Genomic DNA, 18,226 nt, shown 5'->3' on the forward strand with positions numbered 1-18,226 from the left:
TCCGACCAAAATCATTTCGCTACCACGGAATAATCATCTCGTCCAGGTAACGAGCCTTTTCAAGAACCAGGGATTGATGCAATTTTTCTGAAGAAAAGGAAAGCTTCCCGGGATTCGAATGGTTCGGGGCCCCTGCACATATCAAAGTTGTCGAATTATACTGCCAAAAAGAGGCAAAAGAGAGTAAAACAGGCTACGGTGACCAGCCTTCGCCCTTTTGACCAGCGCATTTTGCATCAAGGGCAATTCACTTCCCCGTTCTTGAATTATTCCACCCTCTTGCACACACAATTGTCTCTCCCAATCTCTAATCTTATCCAAGTTATACTTTTTGTATACTTTCTCAACTCTCTTCATTGTATCGAATGTGTCAAGATTGAAATAAGGCAAAAGATATACTCGCAATTACGAAACTCGATTCTGCATCCAGGGTTTACTTCAAACGATCCGCGCGAACACCGATATAAAGCAACCAATCTAACGGCTCGTTCCTGAAATCGAGCGCTTCAAATATTAATTGGAGAAGCTGAGGAAGGGTCGAAGTTGAGGGGTTCAAGATCAAATCATCAGGAAAGAACAATACGACAAACAGAAACCACTGGAATGGGAACTGAGAGTCAATACCTTCGATCAATTACCCATTCACAAATACAAATCAATCACAGTTTAAACACACGCGCGCATTGAGGTTTCGCAATCGCGAGAAGAATCAATTTTACCCTTTTGTTTTACAAAGCAACGAAATACAACAGTTTAAACATAATTGAAAGTATCTTGCGCGCAATTGCGAATTGTTGGTTCTATTAAGAGAAAATGGGTTCAACACAATTTGGAAATTTCCATGTGAGTAGATCTTTGCACAGCTCAATGACCATGGAGATTGATTACTGACAAACATTCCGTTTAGAACTTCTGCCGTGACTCGACGTTACCAGTCTGCAACGTTCGTACCACTCCCTAGTTTCAATAATACGATTCGCAATTCAACGTTGCTAACCAGACTTTAGCTATTCAATCCTCCCACCAACAGCAATTTCGGATACGGAGGCTGCGAGCTGACGGGTATATCGTTAGGCGGCGGGAAATATCTGGGCAATTTGGGTTCGTTCTGTTCCCGAGAATCAATGATCGGAAAGTCATAAACTAACGCCTTTGAAGGTTCGATAATAATTGCAGGAATTGCGATTGTAATCAGTGCATTCTTAATATGGCGATCCGACCGAAAGCAAGCAGCAGTGGGAAGAAGGTTTGTCAATATTCCCAGAATTATATTTGTTTTGCATCATTCACTTACGTTTGTCACACAGGGAAATGCAGCTCTTTCTCCTAGGCTATATAATCATCGAAATATGTGAAATATTTACTGTGGGCGAATTCCCATTGAGCGCAACTGTTCGGATAGTAAGTAGGACCAAGCTCTCAAGACCCATATGTGGAAGCTGATGTTACCCCAGGCCTTCACCGGTATCCACCTCGGAATGATTAGCGCAACATTATGGATCTTGATGCTCAATGCTGTTGTGGGCTATCAGATAATCGATGATGGGACAGCAATGTCATTGGGCCTGATAGTTGCTTCAGCAGCAGCCATATTCATCGGAACTGGATACATTGCCCTCGATACTGGATACAGCTGGACCGGACATTTCGACTCAAGTTTAACTGGTCAAGGCAATGGCCAAAACCGAAACATCGCTCTCTACGTCCTATACCAACTCGCACCACTGGTCTTTTTGTTTGTATTTTTTGCCCTAGAAACAGTCTTGGTCATCAAAGTTTTGGGCGAGCGTAAGCCCATGATCTTCTTAACGGGTGCTGCGGTTTTATTCGCTCTTGGCCAAATTTTCAATTATGTTATCAGCCCTCACATTTGCAGCGGCACGAACGGAAAAATTGATGGAGCTCTTTTCGAGACACTCTTCACTTTACTCTCTGTGGTAATGGTATGGACCTTTTGGTCGAGCATCACAGAAGACGATTGGCCAATGCCAGTCACCAACACATATTCATGAGCAATTTAAGGAAATCAGGGAGCAATGGAGTTAGGAATTTTGTTATGCGCATACGAAAGTCTTACGACAATATTAGTTTAATACCCGATGTGGTACATCTTGCTACACAGAAAGCATGAATATTGGCTCAAGGATACCGCGTATTACGGCTACAGCTCTTGTCTATGGGGTAATGAGGACGGAGAATTTCACGCCATACGAAAATGAGGGCGGAAGTAATAACGACAAGGGCGCAGCTAGGAATGATTATATGAATTGGCGGAATGGCTTGTATAACGATTTTGCGAGTATTATACCCAACATTGAACTTATAGTAGGAGGAGATAGAACTTAATTCAGAGAATCAAAGTAGACCACTTTTTTACCACATAATATATGCCATTTAAGGCTCTTGTGCCCCACTCATCTCAGATTTGAATGCATGCATGGCAGCTCATTAGTAGAGTAGATCTACAATCGCGCAGACTCGCATACTCAATCTAGGTAGGTATCTATGCCTTATTAGCTAGATATTCTGAGAGCTTGAATGTGACGCACTCTGTCAACCAGGTATTGATGACCTTGATCCTGGACTCTAATATCCACAATGCACTGCGAACTATTTATTAATCTGACGATCAGAATGACACATGCAATATTGTTTTAAGACTGGATAATGCATTATTGAATGTCAGTACGGCGGTGAACTTAGTCGGCCAATCACTACTATTAGGTAGGTAGTTGCTTATTTTAAAGTTTTCCCCAGATAACTCTCCCTACACACAAGGCTGCATAGAAGCATTTTTACTCTTGGTCTCCTCGGCAATTAACTGCTCCACTAAATTGTTTAGGAAGCTCTAGCCTTGACATTTCTGAAAGACATCATCAGCCTTGTCCTCTTCCAAATAGTCAACTAAAGATTTTATTTGCCATCCAATTCAGTTCTTCCATTTTTTACAACCACAAGAATGGCAGACTCTGACGGTGAATATGTCGAGGATCTCTCAGATGATGATATTGGAGCACCCGCCAATGTAAATGCTGGGCATGGCACTCGATCTACTGGAGCTGCCACAGGCGCTGGAGGGTCAACGGCCAAAGAAAAAGCCACAAATGGCGGTGGTAATAGGCGGAAAGCTGCATGGGAAGATATTCAAAGGAGTTGGGATACTGTAGTCGAAGGAGCAGATGGTAGCATTAATTCTACTGTTGAGGGGTTGAGGGAAGCTAACAAAAGGAAGAGGTAAGAGGAGCCCTCATTTTGAAATGCTTCGCAAGTTGGCAATGTGCTGATAAGGGGCCATTCCAGATTATTGAGAGATACGACGCCCTTACAACGAGGTATTATCCGCCACTTTATACTCATCCTTGACCTCTCCTTCGCCATGACAGAGAAAGACATGCGCCCCACGCGATACCTTCTCACCATCCGTTACGCAAGCGAATTCGTTACGGAATACTTTGAACAGAACCCCATCTCGCAACTCGGGATTATTGGCATGCGCGATGGCATTGCAGTGCGCATTTCGGATATGAGTGGAAATCCCACCGAACATATTGAACGATTGAAAGCTCTCCGCGTAGACCAAGGTCAAGGAAATCCCAGTTTACAAAATGCTTTGGAGATGAGTAGAGCTGCACTATTTCACGCTCCAAGTCATGGTACGAGGGAGATACTTATTATATATGGTGCGCTACTTTCAAGTGATCCAGGCGATATCCATGAAACGATTTCCTCGCTCATAACGGATCGCATACGAGTTAGTATTGTAGGACTTGCAGCCCAAGTTGCCATTTGCGCCAAACTATGCTCGCGCACTAATGCTGGGGACGATACAGCATATTCTGTTGCATTAAATGAAGAACATTTCAGGCAATTAATGATGGCAACTACAACGCCCCCAGTCACGCGTACAAAAAAACAGTCACAGAGCAGTTTACTTATGATGGGGTTCCCATCTCGAACGCTCGACCCAGGAAAAAGCATGAGCTTTTGCGCATGCCATGGAAAGTTAAGTAGAGGAGGTTATCTATGCTCTCGCTGTGAAAGTAAAGTGTGCTCACTGCCAGCGGAATGCCCAGCATGCGGCCTTACGCTTATTCTCTCCACCCATTTGGCCCGCTCATATCATCATTTGTTCCCCTTGCGCAATTGGGTTGAAGTTCTTTGGAAAGATGCCGGAAAATCTAAAGGGTGTTATGGGTGTCAAGCAACTTTTCCCCAAAGGGACGCACATGAGAAAGGTGCCCCCGAGCAAGCAATGAAGGGCATGAGTGAGAGTGGGAGGTATGCGTGTGAGGTTTGTGGCAATCACTTTTGTATCGATTGTGATGTCTTTGCACATGAGGTAGTGCATAATTGCCCAGGCTGTCAAAGTGACACAAGAGGCTTGATTAGTAGTGTTGATGGGAGAGGTGGGGGAGCTCCAGCGAGGAGTGTGGAGAAGGATGTAGATGCTATGGTTGAATGATCAGCATCTAGTCTGACAGTTCTGATGCACGCGCAAATGGGAAAAATAAAACTTGGCGTCAGGGCAAAAGCACAGGTGATTGGGATAAAATTCACGGCTTAATGATTCGCCCAACAAATATGAAAGGGAATTGGTGATCAAATGAAATATTACTAGCGAAAACCAGAGGCGAGGCGAGGCGAGGCGAACCGAGGCGTTTAGGAGATTGAATTATAACTACTTAATACGGTAGACTGCTAGTTAGCTTGGTAGATATTTACCTAAGGATATGTATGTATACAAGTGGAAGATAAACAGAACATGCTGTAAATAGCAATGCAAATAAAGCTGGGATGGCGAGGCTAGCATTACTGCGAAGGACAAACAAATCCCCTGCTAGTAACCGCTCTTTTTTCACATCAAGGCATCGAGACTATAAAAAAGGATGATTATCAAATTCGAATAGTATCGAAACTTTTTTCTACATGCAAATTCACGATGTCTCCCATTCACTTCTCATATTAAGTAGACGATCGTAGTCTTTTGTAGCAGTATGTGATATAGAGTCATCAAATCGTTCTTCCAAACGCGCTCAAGCAAATTGCAAATATTGTGCTAATATCATTAAAGCCATGAAATCACGCCAGTCGTCACATCCTTGTCTCTCATCTCCCAGACTAAAAATCGTCACCACCACCAAAATCATCTCCTCCACCACCGTTATCTGCACCGTCCTCGTATCCTTGATTGTATTCGTTTTGATCATGGTCTTGAATTCTGTATGGAGTCGGTTAGTATTCCGTTAATTTCATTACAAACGGGAATGATGTGATCAAAACTTACGCATCTTCGAGCAACATTCCACCAATCAATCCTCCACCCAATCCTAATGCCGCACCTCCGGCCATTCCCATCCCCCCGCCACTCTTTTGTGGCCTCTGCTGCTGATAGCCCCCTCCATAACCACCTGCATATCCTTGCTGTGGGGGGTAGCCCTGAGGTGGATAACCTTGTGGTGGATAGCCTTGTTGTGGATATTGTTGCTGTTGGTATCCACCATACTGTGGTTGTTGCGCATACTGCTGTTGATACTGTTGCTGCGGCGCACCGGAACTCGAGCTCGAACCACTGGTCTTTCCTAAAAGCTTTCCAAAGAAACCCTTTTTCTGCTCGCGTGCAGGTAGTTCTTGTTGCGAATAGGAAGGCATAGGGGTGTTTTGATAGTCTTGCTGGGCGCTGCCGCGCATACCACTGCTTGAACCTCCACGAGCATCCTCTTCGGCTTGCAAACGACGGGCAAGTTCAGCGTCGCTTTCGGTGTTGGGAGAGGGGTCATATGGATTGCTTTTGTTGTCGGAAGGGTAGTTAGAAGAACCACCGGAGTATCCTGGGGGTGGGCCGGGAGGAGCGCTATCGCCGGAAGGATAGACAGGTTCGGTGGGCTTGTCCCAGGTAGACTTCTTGGTGTAAATGTTTACATAGAACCTAGTTTCTTATTAACTTCCATAGTGTAGTTGAAAAGAATGAGATGAATACACACCATTCTTTGTATTCGGCGTTCCATACTGCTTTGTATCCCTCAGGAACTTTCGGAGGTGGAGGACCGGTAGGAGGGGCAAAATCATTCATCTTAAAGTTGGTGCTTTCTTGTGAGTCTTTAATTGTAAGATCGACAGGTGTTTTGGAAAAACAAGATGGTTAAATTCCGCGAAGAGTATCTGCATAAATTATAGGTGTCAAGATCTAAGATGACTGTCTTATATGAAAAGAAGGTCAGTGAATGGCGAAACGATGAAATCAAGGTACCCGCTCAGCCACAGCAAGATAGCTGATGAGGGGTTTATTTAGTGTACCTACCTACCTAGGTTAGGTATGCACAGTCCTATGGAGTGCCTAAGTCGGGGCGAGAACTTGGCTACGAACTCCAGTCTCAGCTAATTGTTGTACACCAGTAGTAAATTTGTAGAGCACTTGAGATATCTAGGTAGGTACTTCAAAAAGCTTTCCTGTGTTGAGTAGACACAATTATTATATTTTAAAAGTTACAGTAACAATTTTAATCTACATGAAAGGAAGACATTCCAATTCAATGAAATAAAATACCATTGACTTCGCAGCGCAGCCACACTTGTTATCTTGGTATCCGCTCCTGCTGTCTTCTGACCCAATCCCAGACGTCATCCCCAAGCGAGGTACCATCTCCAGCCTGGGAGTAGTCGTACCCGCCACTCCCAATACTTAATCACCGCCAACCTTGTACTCAGCTTCACCACAACAACATCAAATATTATAGAACAAAATCAATCATGAAGTTTTCCGTCAGTCTTGTTACTCTGCTCTTCAGCAGCACTTTTGTCGCTGCAAGCCCTTTTTTCAGTAACGGTCAAACCGTCCTTGACAATAAGGTAGTTGTTCCTGGAAACAACCCTCTCACCTACTGCAATCCCGATCATTCGTCTGATATCCTATCGCTCGACCATGTCAATTTGAATCCCAATCCTCCAACTGCGTACGCAAAAGCTGTAGAATCTTGAGATGTGATAACAGAAGCTAATTAGACAACAGTGGGAATAAACTTACCATCGAAGCGGTCGGCACCTTGTCGCAGACGTTGGAGAAGGGTGCATACGTTCGCTTGCAGGTCAAATATGGCTTGATTCGACTTATCAGTATGACAGAGGATCTGTGCGATCAAGTATCTAACGTCGATTTGAGTTGCCCGATTGATGCTGGAAAGATTACAATCACAAAGGATGTTGATTTGCCAAACCAAATCCCTCCCGTAAGTCTTCAAGTTGCACTCTATTTCATTCTTCTAACTCATCACATCAGGGAACTTATACCGTCTTCGCCGATGCATATACTGCGGATGATGAACCCATTATTTGTTTACAAGCAACAGTTACCTTTTCACGTTAGACTACCCCGATACTAGATAATCGCTGCATAATACCCTCAAATTGTATTTAGGACTTCGTGAAGAGCAGAGATTTGCATATGGACTGTATTAGGTCGATAAATAATGGTGGATGAAGGAGTTTACTTTCTGGGAATCCCTCGCCCTGTGCCTTGACAGATACTTCTGGTCACAAGGTCTTTCCTTTGCTTCTGGGCGCGCTGTTCTCATGAGAACTGAATATACGAGAATTAATGAAATGGATTAATACGGAAGCCTCTATTCTGATATTTCGCTTCACCAATTTATAACATGCCAGACATATGACATGGCAAATGCTTAAATTTTGATGGCTTGTTGAACCTTCGATGCTGTGGTTAGTTGATTATGAGCCTAAGTTATATAAATTTCCAAAAAGCACAAGGAAATGTATGTGCAAGACTTCACAGGCTGGCATACTCTTGTATTCATTTGTTTGATATCAATAACCCCATGAAGGTGTTAATCTCGAAAACGCCCAACTCTCTAGCCATTTAAACACACAACCATACCCATAGCACACAGTCTCCCCCTAAAACCATAACGACTAACCCTTACTCTCCAAAGAGTCTTCGAACTCTTCTTAAAACGCTATCCTTCTCCGGATCGTATGGGTGATCTTTACTAGGTATCTCCAACAGTGCAGGGAATGCGGCTGTGTATGTATCTACTCGATGGCGTATACGTTCCGCAATCTGTAAAACCTTTGTTAGTCTTGCACACTCCAAAGCTAATTATGACAACTATCTTACATGTTGGTTGATCAACAGAATACCAATATCCTTCCTCTCAGTTGTAAATCTCTCAAAGGCTTCCTCAATTGCTGCATTATCTGTCTTGTTATCGACAACGAGGAAGTTCTTCTGCGAGTCTGGCGGTGAAGTGACATGCTATGCTTTCATCAGTAATCTCTTTCTCGGGCGATAACTCCGTAGAGTAGAACAAGATGTCTCATACACCAATGCCTGCCAACAACAGTCCAGTTACAGAATCCTACGAGGCTGGTTAGCAACATTCACAACAGCTTGGTTCGATTTGAAGCTCACCTCATCACCAATGACGGCAAGAAATTGCCTATCCTTATAGGCAGATACTGGAGCTGCCATCTTGTCTATGTTTGTTTGATATACTTCTCCAAACAGTCAATCCAGTGGCAGCGTTAAGCAAGGTGAGCTCTCAGGCCCCACTAAAGTTATGCGCTAGCGTACGGCACCCCTGGCTGCAGCTACTATGACCCACGTCCAAAATATAAATCATGCCCCCAGAACGCCTCTGTGGTAAACAATAGGAACGGAAATCGCAAGGAAGCAAATTCGATTGCAATAACTCATCGGATTTACGATTTTCGCTTCTTGTACTGACGTTCAATGATGTGAAGATATTATCGACATCTTTTTCATCATGCCGCGACTTGTGCGCCGAAGACCGCTTCGTGAACGCATTACGGATTGGTTTAATATTCAGGATTGGTTATTATGGATATCGGAGGAAATCGAAACAAGAGATTGGGATTCGAAAGCATATGCTAATCCACTGGGTTTTGGATTACATTTTATACTATTAATTGCGAGGGCGAATAGTGGAGACGAAGGTCGCGGAAACGGAGATGATGTATTTGGGGATGTGCCTTCAGGATCGGGATGGTTGAGCTGTTTGGTAAGAGTTGCCACTGTGAATAGTGACTTGTGTAGCCTAATACTAACTGATTAAGTAGTCTACTCTAGTTGTCTATTTACTGACAGCATTGTCGATCTTGAATGCATTCTCAACCTTCTCACGAAAGCGCAATTACCGCCTCTTCGAGAGCTCTATCGAAACCGCTCCCACTACCCCTTCTGCTCACAGAGTACGCGTAGACTCCTCGCCAGTATCTTCTTCTCCTCTTCGGTTCTTCTCGAATATGCTAGGGGACACGAGTGCGCAGTCAAGAGCGCATCCAGACCCGACTCGGGACGTTTGGGAGATCGCTGTTTGGGACCCTATACCAGTTTGCCTACGATTATTCTGCCTGTTTAGTCCTGGACATGTACTGGTTTATTGGCTGTTCCTTCCAACATTATCTTCAGATTCTCGACCAAGTGTTACGATTTTTACTACTCTGGTTTTGGAAGCCTTGATGACTGGGCAATTACTTCTTTTAGAAACAAATTTCTCGCAGCAAGAAAAGGACAACAGCATTATACAGAAAGAAGTCATGAGCGAATATGATGCCAAATTCGTACATCCCCGTTTGAATCCGGTCATGCGAGATGTTGGCACACAGTTTTCTGGGCCGGGTGCTGAAGCCGGACGAGAGGAAGAAATTGAAATCTACACGCCGAGTGTGGTTCTAAAAAAGGGCTTCCGTACCAATCCAAATCCTAATTACGCTAAGTATGTTGACCCGGACAGTATTAGTCCCAGCAAGCCAGTCTCCCGTCAAATTTTCTCTCCTGCTCCATCCTTTATTTCAGCTTCCTTTCAGCAACCACGAGATTCGCCCTACAACAGAAAGATGTCAAACACAACCATGCGACAACCTCAATTCCGTCAAACAACTCCTACTACTGCCACATCGACTGGGACGGGGGACGGTGGTAGCTTGGGTATCTATAATCATGCCAACTCGCCTTTGAAGAAGACGAGCAGCATGTTCGACATGCAGGGACGAGATCGTAGAGATACGCCCAAAAGCTCTTTAGATATGGCAGGAAGGGAAAGAAGAGATCAAAGAGAGAACGAAGCAAGCCCGATGAAGAGAGTGCAGGGAGGCAGCGACGTTCGACCATTCGGGAGATTGCCATTTTCAAGCACTGATAATGATAGAAGGGCTAGTGGTTCAAGTGCCTTCGACCCAAGAGTGAGATCAGGGAACGTTGAGCATAGTCCATATAAAAGGGGCCCTTCCAGATGGTAATTTTTTTCATAGCGGATTTCTATTCTTTTTAAGTCAATTGTACAATGCATTTTTAGGAGTCTAACAGGTTCGGTAACATGGTGGCACGATCTATAGTAATGACAAATACCATTACCAAATATTATTCCTTTGTACGTGTGTATAATTTTAACAAATACTGGAATTGATGTGACGCTCGTATGTCAATTACTTTCACCGTCTCGCTTATTTCTCGTGTGGTTAAGGAGAGTGTTGTATGAGATCACTTGTATCTCAACCTAAGTTGAGATTTTTTCGTTTCATGCTAGTGCTTGATCCAGCCCGCTTTTGGAAAACTCTATATTACTTTTCCATTGTTTCTGAATGCTTTTTCTTACGTCTACACGGTGTTTTTCTCAGTCTGAAGTAAATGTCGAGCACAATCTGGGTTGAATGCTTTTACATTAACTCAATCAAACATTCCGCCCCATTAAAACCAAGGTTTTGCGTTTGGAAAGAATAGTTTTCATGAGGGTATTGAAAGACTAAAGTCGATCCTACTAGTTTGCGGTGTCTAAAATATTCGTTCCATTAGTAAGTACATGGCATTTAAAAAAATTAGTCGATCGATAGATGGAATTGCAATTCTGCTTAAACAAACTAGCTACACCGATGTCGAAGTTCGGCGCTATACAAAATTCTGCTTGGCTAAGGTGATCTTGCAATGAGATAAATACAGCGTCAATGCAATGAATATGTATAGTCATAGATAAAGTTCACGATTCATATATAGTGGCTGTTTTCCATAGCCGAGTGATGTTAATATTGAAAGGACTGTTAACATCTATAGCATAAAATATAAGGTTTGGTGTTGACGTGTGCTAGTTCCTTCTCAATGAAAGTTGGTTTACTTAGCGCCAAAGAACGAACTTATTAAGGCTGAGCCGTAGATTGCTAGTATTGGCCTTTAGACAGAAAGGCGGACCCGTTCTTGAAACAGGGCTTAGCCTAGTGCTGTCATTTTGATGCTTTTCGTTGTCGGTTTTGTATTTTCCACTGTCGTAGTTTGGTATTAGCTTCTCCCGAAAAACGACACTCTATATACTAAGTTTTGATCTATAGCCCTATACCGGCATGTTAAATGTTGTGAGCTTGCAAGTATCGCCAAAGCAAAGCATTTCAAAACTTTAGACATTGTATGTTAATGCTTCAGGCGGCTATATGATAATGTTAATGGGCATCAGACTAAAGTGACATGCTGCAGTTTACATTAAACACGAGCTGTTTACTGTGACTATATATTGAATGTGTGTTGTATCAAGAACATTGTCAACCTGTGATCGACCGCATCCTTTTGGTATGGTCCCATGTCGTAAGCAAACATAATACCATACTCCAGATAATACTAGCTACTTGTAAGATCTATAGTACATCACAATACAACTACTAAGGTAAGGCGATCTTTATTAGTACATGGACAAATTTATGAGTGATTTAGTAGGGAGCCAACATTATTTGCCGAACTAAGCAGGAGCGATCCGAATCTTCCATCAAATAGCACCAAATGGCACATATACAAGCCTCTTTGTGTCCATAGCAGTGCTATTCTACCACTGCTAGACCATGCTTAGAAGCTCGCCAAAAACGATTAAGGCTTTGATAGAGACGGCTAGGATTACTGAACTACAGATTTCTCCGTTAGTGGTCTGGGGATCTGCCTCCATCCCCATACAATTGACCACTAGCGGAGAAGTTTTCTTCATGACTTCATTGAAGACCAGATGATTGCTAGTAAAAGCTGTCGTTGGCTTCATCTCACATATACTCCCCACATTTACTCTCTCTCTCTTGCTCTCTTTCTCTTTTCTCTCTTCGTTCTTCAGACAAAGTTGATACTGCACATTTCTCGTTATACACATTTTTGACTCTCAAAATTCGTACTTCAACACTTTAAAAATCAGTATCACAGCTTTATCTCTTTACAATCAGTATTCCACTCGATTACTCGACTATATTTTGAACATCCAAGTTCCTTATTCAAACGCCATACAACAAGTTAACCATTATACCATCTTGATACCTTCATCATGGGAATCAACATCATCTATTACTACGGCTACTTTGTCACCGAGGACGTCTATAGTACTGCAATGGACGGTGCTAAAGACATCATACCTCGCAGACTTCGTCGCTCGAAGCTTTTCAGAAGATCCAAAGGATCTAAATTAGCCTCAACAGAAGAGCCTGAATATAATAACCCCACTTCATCAGAGGAAGAATACTCAAAGTCATTCACCTCTGAAGACACCGCAGAGACCGTCATCCATTACTCGTCGGAGGAGAAGCAAAGCGAGCTTGACCAAGACATTTTCTCTAATGATTCTAAAGGATCCACAGACACGATCATTCATGATGAGACGGTCAAAATCTCGCGCCGCCAGAGGTGCAAGGCTAAGCTTCGAAAATGTCTGTCTTCAAAGACATTGAAAGCAAAATTCTCCAGCTATAACATTTCTTCGGATGAATGCGTTGAATTAGAGGATGAGGTTGTTTCAGACAGTCACATCAACGAAAATGATCACATTGATTCAGACAATCATGATGATGAGAACAATGATGTTCATTTGGACAACATTGTCGATACAGACGATATCACCGTTGCGAACAATTCAGGAGCTTCAGGTAACATTTACCAAAAGAAGCAATGGTCTGCTTCAGATTATTCTCTGTCTATCTACTCACAAGATGGTATCGATACCATCGTCGTATCTCCAAAGGAGAAGGAGATCAACGACTTAAAAGCAAAATTATTCAATAAAGAGTTGGAAAGCAATAGGCTTCGCTCAAAGATCTCGCAGCTTAGCAGCGAGCCGACCTCAAAGTCAGCCTCTGAATCAGAGTCTGTAATTTACACTGCATTTGAGACAACCAAAGTCTCCGAGCTCAGCAGTGATACTCCCTCCTCAAATTCAGGCTCAACATCAGAGTCTGTTATTCATACCCCATTGGAGACTACCAAAGTCTCCCACCGTCAAAGATACCGAGCCAAGATTCGTCGATGCCTTTCCTCTACTCAGGAACTCCTGGCACCTTTGAAGGCCTTGCACCCTAACAATCGGGCTGAAAGGGGTCACGCCAAACAACAAGCCAAAGATGCCCTTGAAGCTTTGCAGAACGCTCCAATGTTCTTCGAATCCGTCCCATTTGAGTCCACTGAGGAGGATGAAGCTCCAACCTTCTACTGCCCTCGCCATGGCACCTGTTCTTCTCATTTTGCTTGGTGTTTCTGCGATTATCATCCCAGCGCTGCCCATCGTCAAAGCGAAAGAGTGGAAGACTGGTTGCTGCCAGCTTGGCGTGCCAGTGTTACAAGAGGCATAGAGGAAGACAGGGCTGAAAAAACTAGAATAGAAGAACAAGCTAGAATGGAAGAGCAAGCCAGCATGGAAGAGCAGGCTATGATGGAAGAGCAGGCTATGATAGAAGAAAAAGCCATCATGGAAGAAAAGGTCAGGATGGAAGAGCAAGCCAGGATGAAAGAACAGGCTTTACCCATTCAAGAGAAGTCTGAGCCTCAAAGATTTTCTGCTGAGGAGTATATCGATCTGATCAGTGACCTCACTGACGATTACCTTGGTTATTCACGCTCTAAATCACGCAGCCACAAGCGCAGCAAGAGTAAGAAGAGAGTTGAGAGAGCTGTTGAAGAAAAGATGGAGGAAAAAGCTTTACCCATCCAAGAGTATTCTGAACTTAAGAAACACTCTGCTGAAGACTATGTTGGTCCAGCCAGCGATCGGACCGACGATTATCTTGGTGTTACGGGCTACAACCCACGCACCGGAACGCTCGACAAGAGCAAAAGAAGTAAGAAGAACAAGGAACACCGCCGTGTTCGTTGGGCCAGTACTGAGAAGGGATGGGAGAGCAAAGCTGTAAGCTCTTCTAGCCCCTCGGCTGAATGCACCAAGGAGAATGAGAAGATGGAGGTGCCTTTTTTAGCCTAGACGCCGGTACGCGTGGTGACGTCCACTACCACGTGCACCATCACTACTGGCGAAGGAATGAGAGGAAAGAAAAGAAGAAAAGAACAATAAAAGAAAGGAGGAAAAGAGAGAGGAGACATAGGAGCTCTTTTTATTAAGGAACATGAATTGTTTTGTTCACTTGGGTCTGTTTTTTTAATCTTTCTGTTTTCTGGGTTTGTCTGTTGTTTGATTATCTTGTATTTTGTACTTTGTTTTGCTTTTGTGCTTTTATGTTGTCTTTCTGGCGTTCAGGAGTTGGGCGTTTTGGTGTTTTGGCGTTTTGGGCGTTTTTATACGTCTACAGTAGGATACGAAAAGTAATTGAACGGAATAGACACTAGGATAAGAGCAGGCTTGGATCAGACCAGACCAGATCAGTATAGGAATAGGAATCATCAGGATAGAGCAGAACAGAATAGAATAAAAACTCCACTCCAATGAAAAATTATTATGACTTTTGGTGTCCAAGTTGCAAAGGTTTCCCAGTGCACAAAAGATGGTAGATGCGGTGGCACTAGTCATATACTCAAGTACTGTAAACTGTCATCGGGGAACCGCGTTTCATGTCTTTATGATACAGCTTGAACCTCTTGATTATAAAATATCGACCAATTTGGTCCTCTAACCCTCCCAGGAACCGGTCTAACAGCTCGAGAGCCAACAGAAGCATGTGTCTTTGCCCCATCTCACTGTGATTGTTCTTGGTAGTAAATATAAATAGAAATGATATCTTAGACTCTTTTCCTATGTCTTGTGAGTCAGTTATACCCTCTCACCATGTATCTTCCTGTCCCAAATATTTGTTACTGCTTTAGACGAACAAGAATACCTACTAGCACCACCTTTTTTCCACCGCATGTCTGAGCCTTTCTCACGTGCGAGGACGGTACGAATTATCAATCTAATACTCAAGCGAGGAGCAGTCATTTTCCTGAGAAATACCACTCGATTTAGCCTTCAAGTCGCTGTTCCAGCCCTTTCTCATTCCGTCGAGTCATTATCTTAAGTTGAGCATGTTCAACTATAACTGTCAGATAGTAGTCTCTGATGTGCATAGTATACACCTAAGTATTTAGATTTATGTTCTGGATGGTCCAATGCAAGTTAGATTAGACAATCGATTCTACTTTCGAGATCCGAGGTGAATTAAATACCCGAGAGGGGTTCCTTATCCGCGATGCCTTTGGAGGACTTGGTGACAGACGACTTATTTCCGACACAGGTTTAAAACACGAAAACATGTCTATATCTGGCTTGTAATTTTCATTAAAATAGTTTGCGGCTCGGTGTTTTATGTCGCTTTGATCAGTATTCCTCCAAATCTTGGGTTGGCGGTATACAAGTGGAATCCGGATAAAGCGAAACCCAATCTGGAGATAGAATTGCCTTCTGATTCACTTTGAATCTTAGATAACCTTATGACGAAGGTCTCTCTCATGTATATCTTATTGAGAATGAAATGAGTTTCTTTGAAGATTGATGGGCGAACTGGCGAAGCGTGGTTGTCTACTAAGGGCTTAGCAATTGTCACGAGAACACATTCAACGGAGCAATGGTTTATAAATATCAGATATACACAATACATATTAATCCTAAATTACAAGTCGCGAAAACCAAAAATGTAAACAATGAGCCTGTTTCCCTCCTCGATACATACCAACGTGAACCAAGCTTAACAATTTCGCAGATCCTATCCATATTCTGGTACATCCAAATCTCTGTAACTATTTCATAACCAATACTGACGCCTAGCGCCTAGCATCGTGTCTGTAGAAAGTGGTATATGATGTACATGGAATCTTATATTTCCAATGATGTTCTAATTTCGAAAGTAGATCTACAACCAATTATAGAAACTGGTTTGTATTTCCGACTCTTTCATTATGATTTCAGGTCTCTAAAGCTCCACACGAGAAGCTTCACCATGAGTCTCTACTCCTCGGCTGTTATCTCATGTCCAAGCACTATTACGGTTAGTATATTCACAAGACCTGCAACCCACTTATGTTCCTCAGCCTTGCTCCCCACACGCCACCTCCTCTCCCTTCTTCAGCAATCTTGCCACTGACATCTCTCCTGTAACTTCCACGTTGACCCGTGAAATCAGTCCCACTGCTAACCTGTCGCCCATCCCCGCCAACCATAACAGGCGGTGTTGCAGGCTTCAAATCTCCATAGTACTTTGATTTGAAGCTATCACCCGAGCCCGAATCACGTGTACGAAGGGGCTTAGGTGTTAGCTCGCGAATCTCAGGAGAACGCAGAGGTAGAGGCCAAGATGGCTCGTCGGTTATATCAGCACTTGGACTGCCAATATGTTCATCGGCATCTGGATTGATTGCGGATGGTGCTTGAGAGGAGTATTTGGATGACGAGGAGGGGAAATTGTGACGTGGTGTTGGAGGATTTTCCATTAGTGGATTGGGGAGATGGAAATTGTCATCATAATCGTCGGCTGCGGCAGGATCAAGCGGTAAGGGATGGTAAGAAGACTCAATGGAAGTGGATGGTTTTTTGGGCGAGTGGGGCCGAGAGCTTGATGCGCTACTGCGATCGCCCTTCTTACTGAGAGAATCACTAGTGAACCAACTTATAACGCCGCTATCAGGGTGGACATTGCTAGTGGATTCTTCAGCTGTGTGAAAGGATAAATCAGAGGCGGGAATTGAGGTATACGACTGATGAGATGCGCGTTTTGGGGAAGATGAGATTGACGGTGCTGCCTTGAAGTCTGGAACTGAGTGACGGGGTGGTTGATTGGGCTTGTAAGCATTATAGCGAGCCGGAGAATCTGTGCGAGATGTACGAGGTGAGGATTGATTACTTTGGAACGAATCATTGGAATTTGTCCGCGTGTGGAAGAAAGGTATTGTAGGAGGGCGATCGAGATCCTCATAAGCGGCTCCAGAACGTCGCTTATCCTCAAGATTGGAACCTCTTGAGAGTCGTTTCTCAGATGGAGCCGTGATGGTGGTGAAAGTTGAAATGGATGACTTGTTACGCTTGTGACGAGAAGTGAGATTATCTTCCAGGGGATTCATATCCGGGGGAAGTTGATTGATTTTGCGGAATGTGACAGCGAGATATAGAGATATAGCAAGAGTAATCAAATGAAGCCCGCCTCCAACTGTGGCTGCGTAAAAAAGAATGTCGGTAAAAATTGTTAGAAGAGTCTTATCAGAAAGAGACGTAGTCCAAGTAGTTTGTTTCGTTTTAGCTGCGAGGGAGATATACGCATAAAATGGTACAATACTTATGTCAGTCAAAGATGCAAACACCATATATGATGCTGAAGATCCGGGCGCTCTGCCGCCGGATCTTCGCGCTAAATGATATACCCCATAAATGGTATGAATAATTGCTACTGCGGGCTGAGACATATCAGTCAGTCGGTAGTTGATATGACGCATTATGGGGATAACATACCGCAAGCTTCATAATCCACCCTGACACCATATCCAAGCCCGTGATCAAAATTGACATGATCAGAAGGCCGACTGCTGCCAAGACTTGAATACATCGCAATACCAATGCGACTTTTCTAGTCCATTTGACTCTCTTCTTGACACAAGGGTCCATTGGTTCAGACTCCCCATGTCCAGAAGGAACAATGAGATAAGAACTGATGAAAGTATATCAGTATTCTTTACAGTAATCTCCAAAGGCATACTCAAACGTACTCAGGATGTGCATTGAAGTTGACCAAAGGACCATCTGGTCGCTTTGGCCGTGGTGCCTGGGGTGATAAGCTCGCTCTGGAGACAGCTTTTGGATCAAAAGACCAATCTGTTTTGATTGGATCATAAATGAAGGGAGGTTGGATACCCATTATACCTGACAGCAATTAATGAAAGACAGATTGAATATTGCAGGAATGAAGTCAGGAACGTGAATTTTGCAAAGAATGAATCAAGGGTATAACCTGTGATATAATCCTGGAGATTAGCGCTTGGATCAACAAACTTAGA

General features: G+C 43.4%; 8 protein-coding genes across 8 annotated transcripts; 5 read left to right on the plus strand and 3 right to left on the minus strand.

Annotated features, from left to right (window-relative positions):
- The first annotated feature begins 323 nt into the window (after positions 1–323).
- EAE97_010949 (uncharacterized protein) lies at positions 324–2,383 on the plus strand. The gene is made up of 6 exons (XM_038881464.1): positions 324–843; positions 908–943; positions 1,008–1,101; positions 1,159–1,246; positions 1,308–1,401; positions 1,455–2,383. The coding sequence occupies exons 1-6, from the start codon at positions 814–816 to the stop codon at positions 2,010–2,012; spliced, it is 900 nt and encodes a 299-aa protein (XP_038727623.1). The 5' UTR covers positions 324–813; the 3' UTR covers positions 2,013–2,383.
- A 576-nt stretch (positions 2,384–2,959) lies between these two features.
- On the plus strand, positions 2,960–4,462 carry EAE97_010950 (uncharacterized protein; the record flags this gene model as incomplete). The annotated part of the gene is made up of 2 exons (XM_038881465.1): positions 2,960–3,234; positions 3,301–4,462. 2 exons carry the CDS (start codon positions 2,960–2,962, stop codon positions 4,460–4,462), a joined length of 1,437 nt encoding a protein of 478 aa, XP_038727624.1.
- A 656-nt stretch (positions 4,463–5,118) lies between these two features.
- On the minus strand, positions 5,119–6,070 carry EAE97_010951 (uncharacterized protein; the record flags this gene model as incomplete). The annotated part of the gene is made up of 3 exons (XM_038881466.1): positions 5,119–5,218; positions 5,285–5,926; positions 5,982–6,070. 3 exons carry the CDS (start codon positions 6,068–6,070, stop codon positions 5,119–5,121), a joined length of 831 nt encoding a protein of 276 aa, XP_038727625.1.
- Positions 6,071–6,747: 677 nt separating this feature from the next.
- On the plus strand, positions 6,748–7,360 carry EAE97_010952 (uncharacterized protein; the record flags this gene model as incomplete). Its single annotated transcript, XM_038881467.1, has 3 exons — positions 6,748–6,950; positions 7,007–7,223; positions 7,274–7,360. The coding sequence occupies 3 exons, from the start codon at positions 6,748–6,750 to the stop codon at positions 7,358–7,360; spliced, it is 507 nt and encodes a 168-aa protein (XP_038727626.1).
- Positions 7,361–7,930: 570 nt separating this feature from the next.
- Positions 7,931–8,482, minus strand: EAE97_010953 (uncharacterized protein; the record flags this gene model as incomplete). The annotated part of the gene is made up of 4 exons (XM_038881468.1): positions 7,931–8,071; positions 8,129–8,266; positions 8,334–8,369; positions 8,423–8,482. 4 exons carry the CDS (start codon positions 8,480–8,482, stop codon positions 7,931–7,933), a joined length of 375 nt encoding a protein of 124 aa, XP_038727627.1.
- Positions 8,483–8,777: 295 nt separating this feature from the next.
- Positions 8,778–10,272, plus strand: EAE97_010954 (uncharacterized protein; the record flags this gene model as incomplete). The annotated part of the gene is made up of 2 exons (XM_038881469.1): positions 8,778–9,032; positions 9,091–10,272. The coding sequence occupies 2 exons, from the start codon at positions 8,778–8,780 to the stop codon at positions 10,270–10,272; spliced, it is 1,437 nt and encodes a 478-aa protein (XP_038727628.1).
- Positions 10,273–12,317: 2,045 nt separating this feature from the next.
- On the plus strand, positions 12,318–14,237 carry EAE97_010955 (uncharacterized protein; the record flags this gene model as incomplete). Its single annotated transcript, XM_038881470.1, has 1 exon — positions 12,318–14,237. One exon carries the CDS (start codon positions 12,318–12,320, stop codon positions 14,235–14,237), a length of 1,920 nt encoding a protein of 639 aa, XP_038727629.1.
- Positions 14,238–16,240: 2,003 nt separating this feature from the next.
- Positions 16,241–18,087, minus strand: EAE97_010956 (uncharacterized protein; the record flags this gene model as incomplete). The annotated part of the gene is made up of 3 exons (XM_038881471.1): positions 16,241–17,629; positions 17,685–17,880; positions 17,939–18,087. 3 exons carry the CDS (start codon positions 18,085–18,087, stop codon positions 16,241–16,243), a joined length of 1,734 nt encoding a protein of 577 aa, XP_038727630.1.
- Positions 18,088–18,226: the final 139 nt, after the last annotated feature.

Source organism: Botrytis byssoidea, assembly GCF_014898295.1.
Source record: "Botrytis byssoidea strain MUCL 94 chromosome Unknown BBYS_032, whole genome shotgun sequence".
Classification (NCBI taxonomy): Eukaryota; Fungi; Ascomycota; class Leotiomycetes; order Helotiales; family Sclerotiniaceae; genus Botrytis; species Botrytis byssoidea.

Coding starts and splice junctions, on each gene's coding strand:
- EAE97_010949 (XM_038881464.1), top strand. CDS start 814: ATGGGTTCAACACAATTTGGAAATTTCCAT. Junction 1,102..1,158: donor GAAATATCTGGGCAATTTGG/GTTCGTTCTGTT, acceptor ACGCCTTTGAAG/GTTCGATAATAATTGCAGGA. Junction 1,247..1,307: donor CAAGCAGCAGTGGGAAGAAG/GTTTGTCAATAT, acceptor TTTGTCACACAG/GGAAATGCAGCTCTTTCTCC.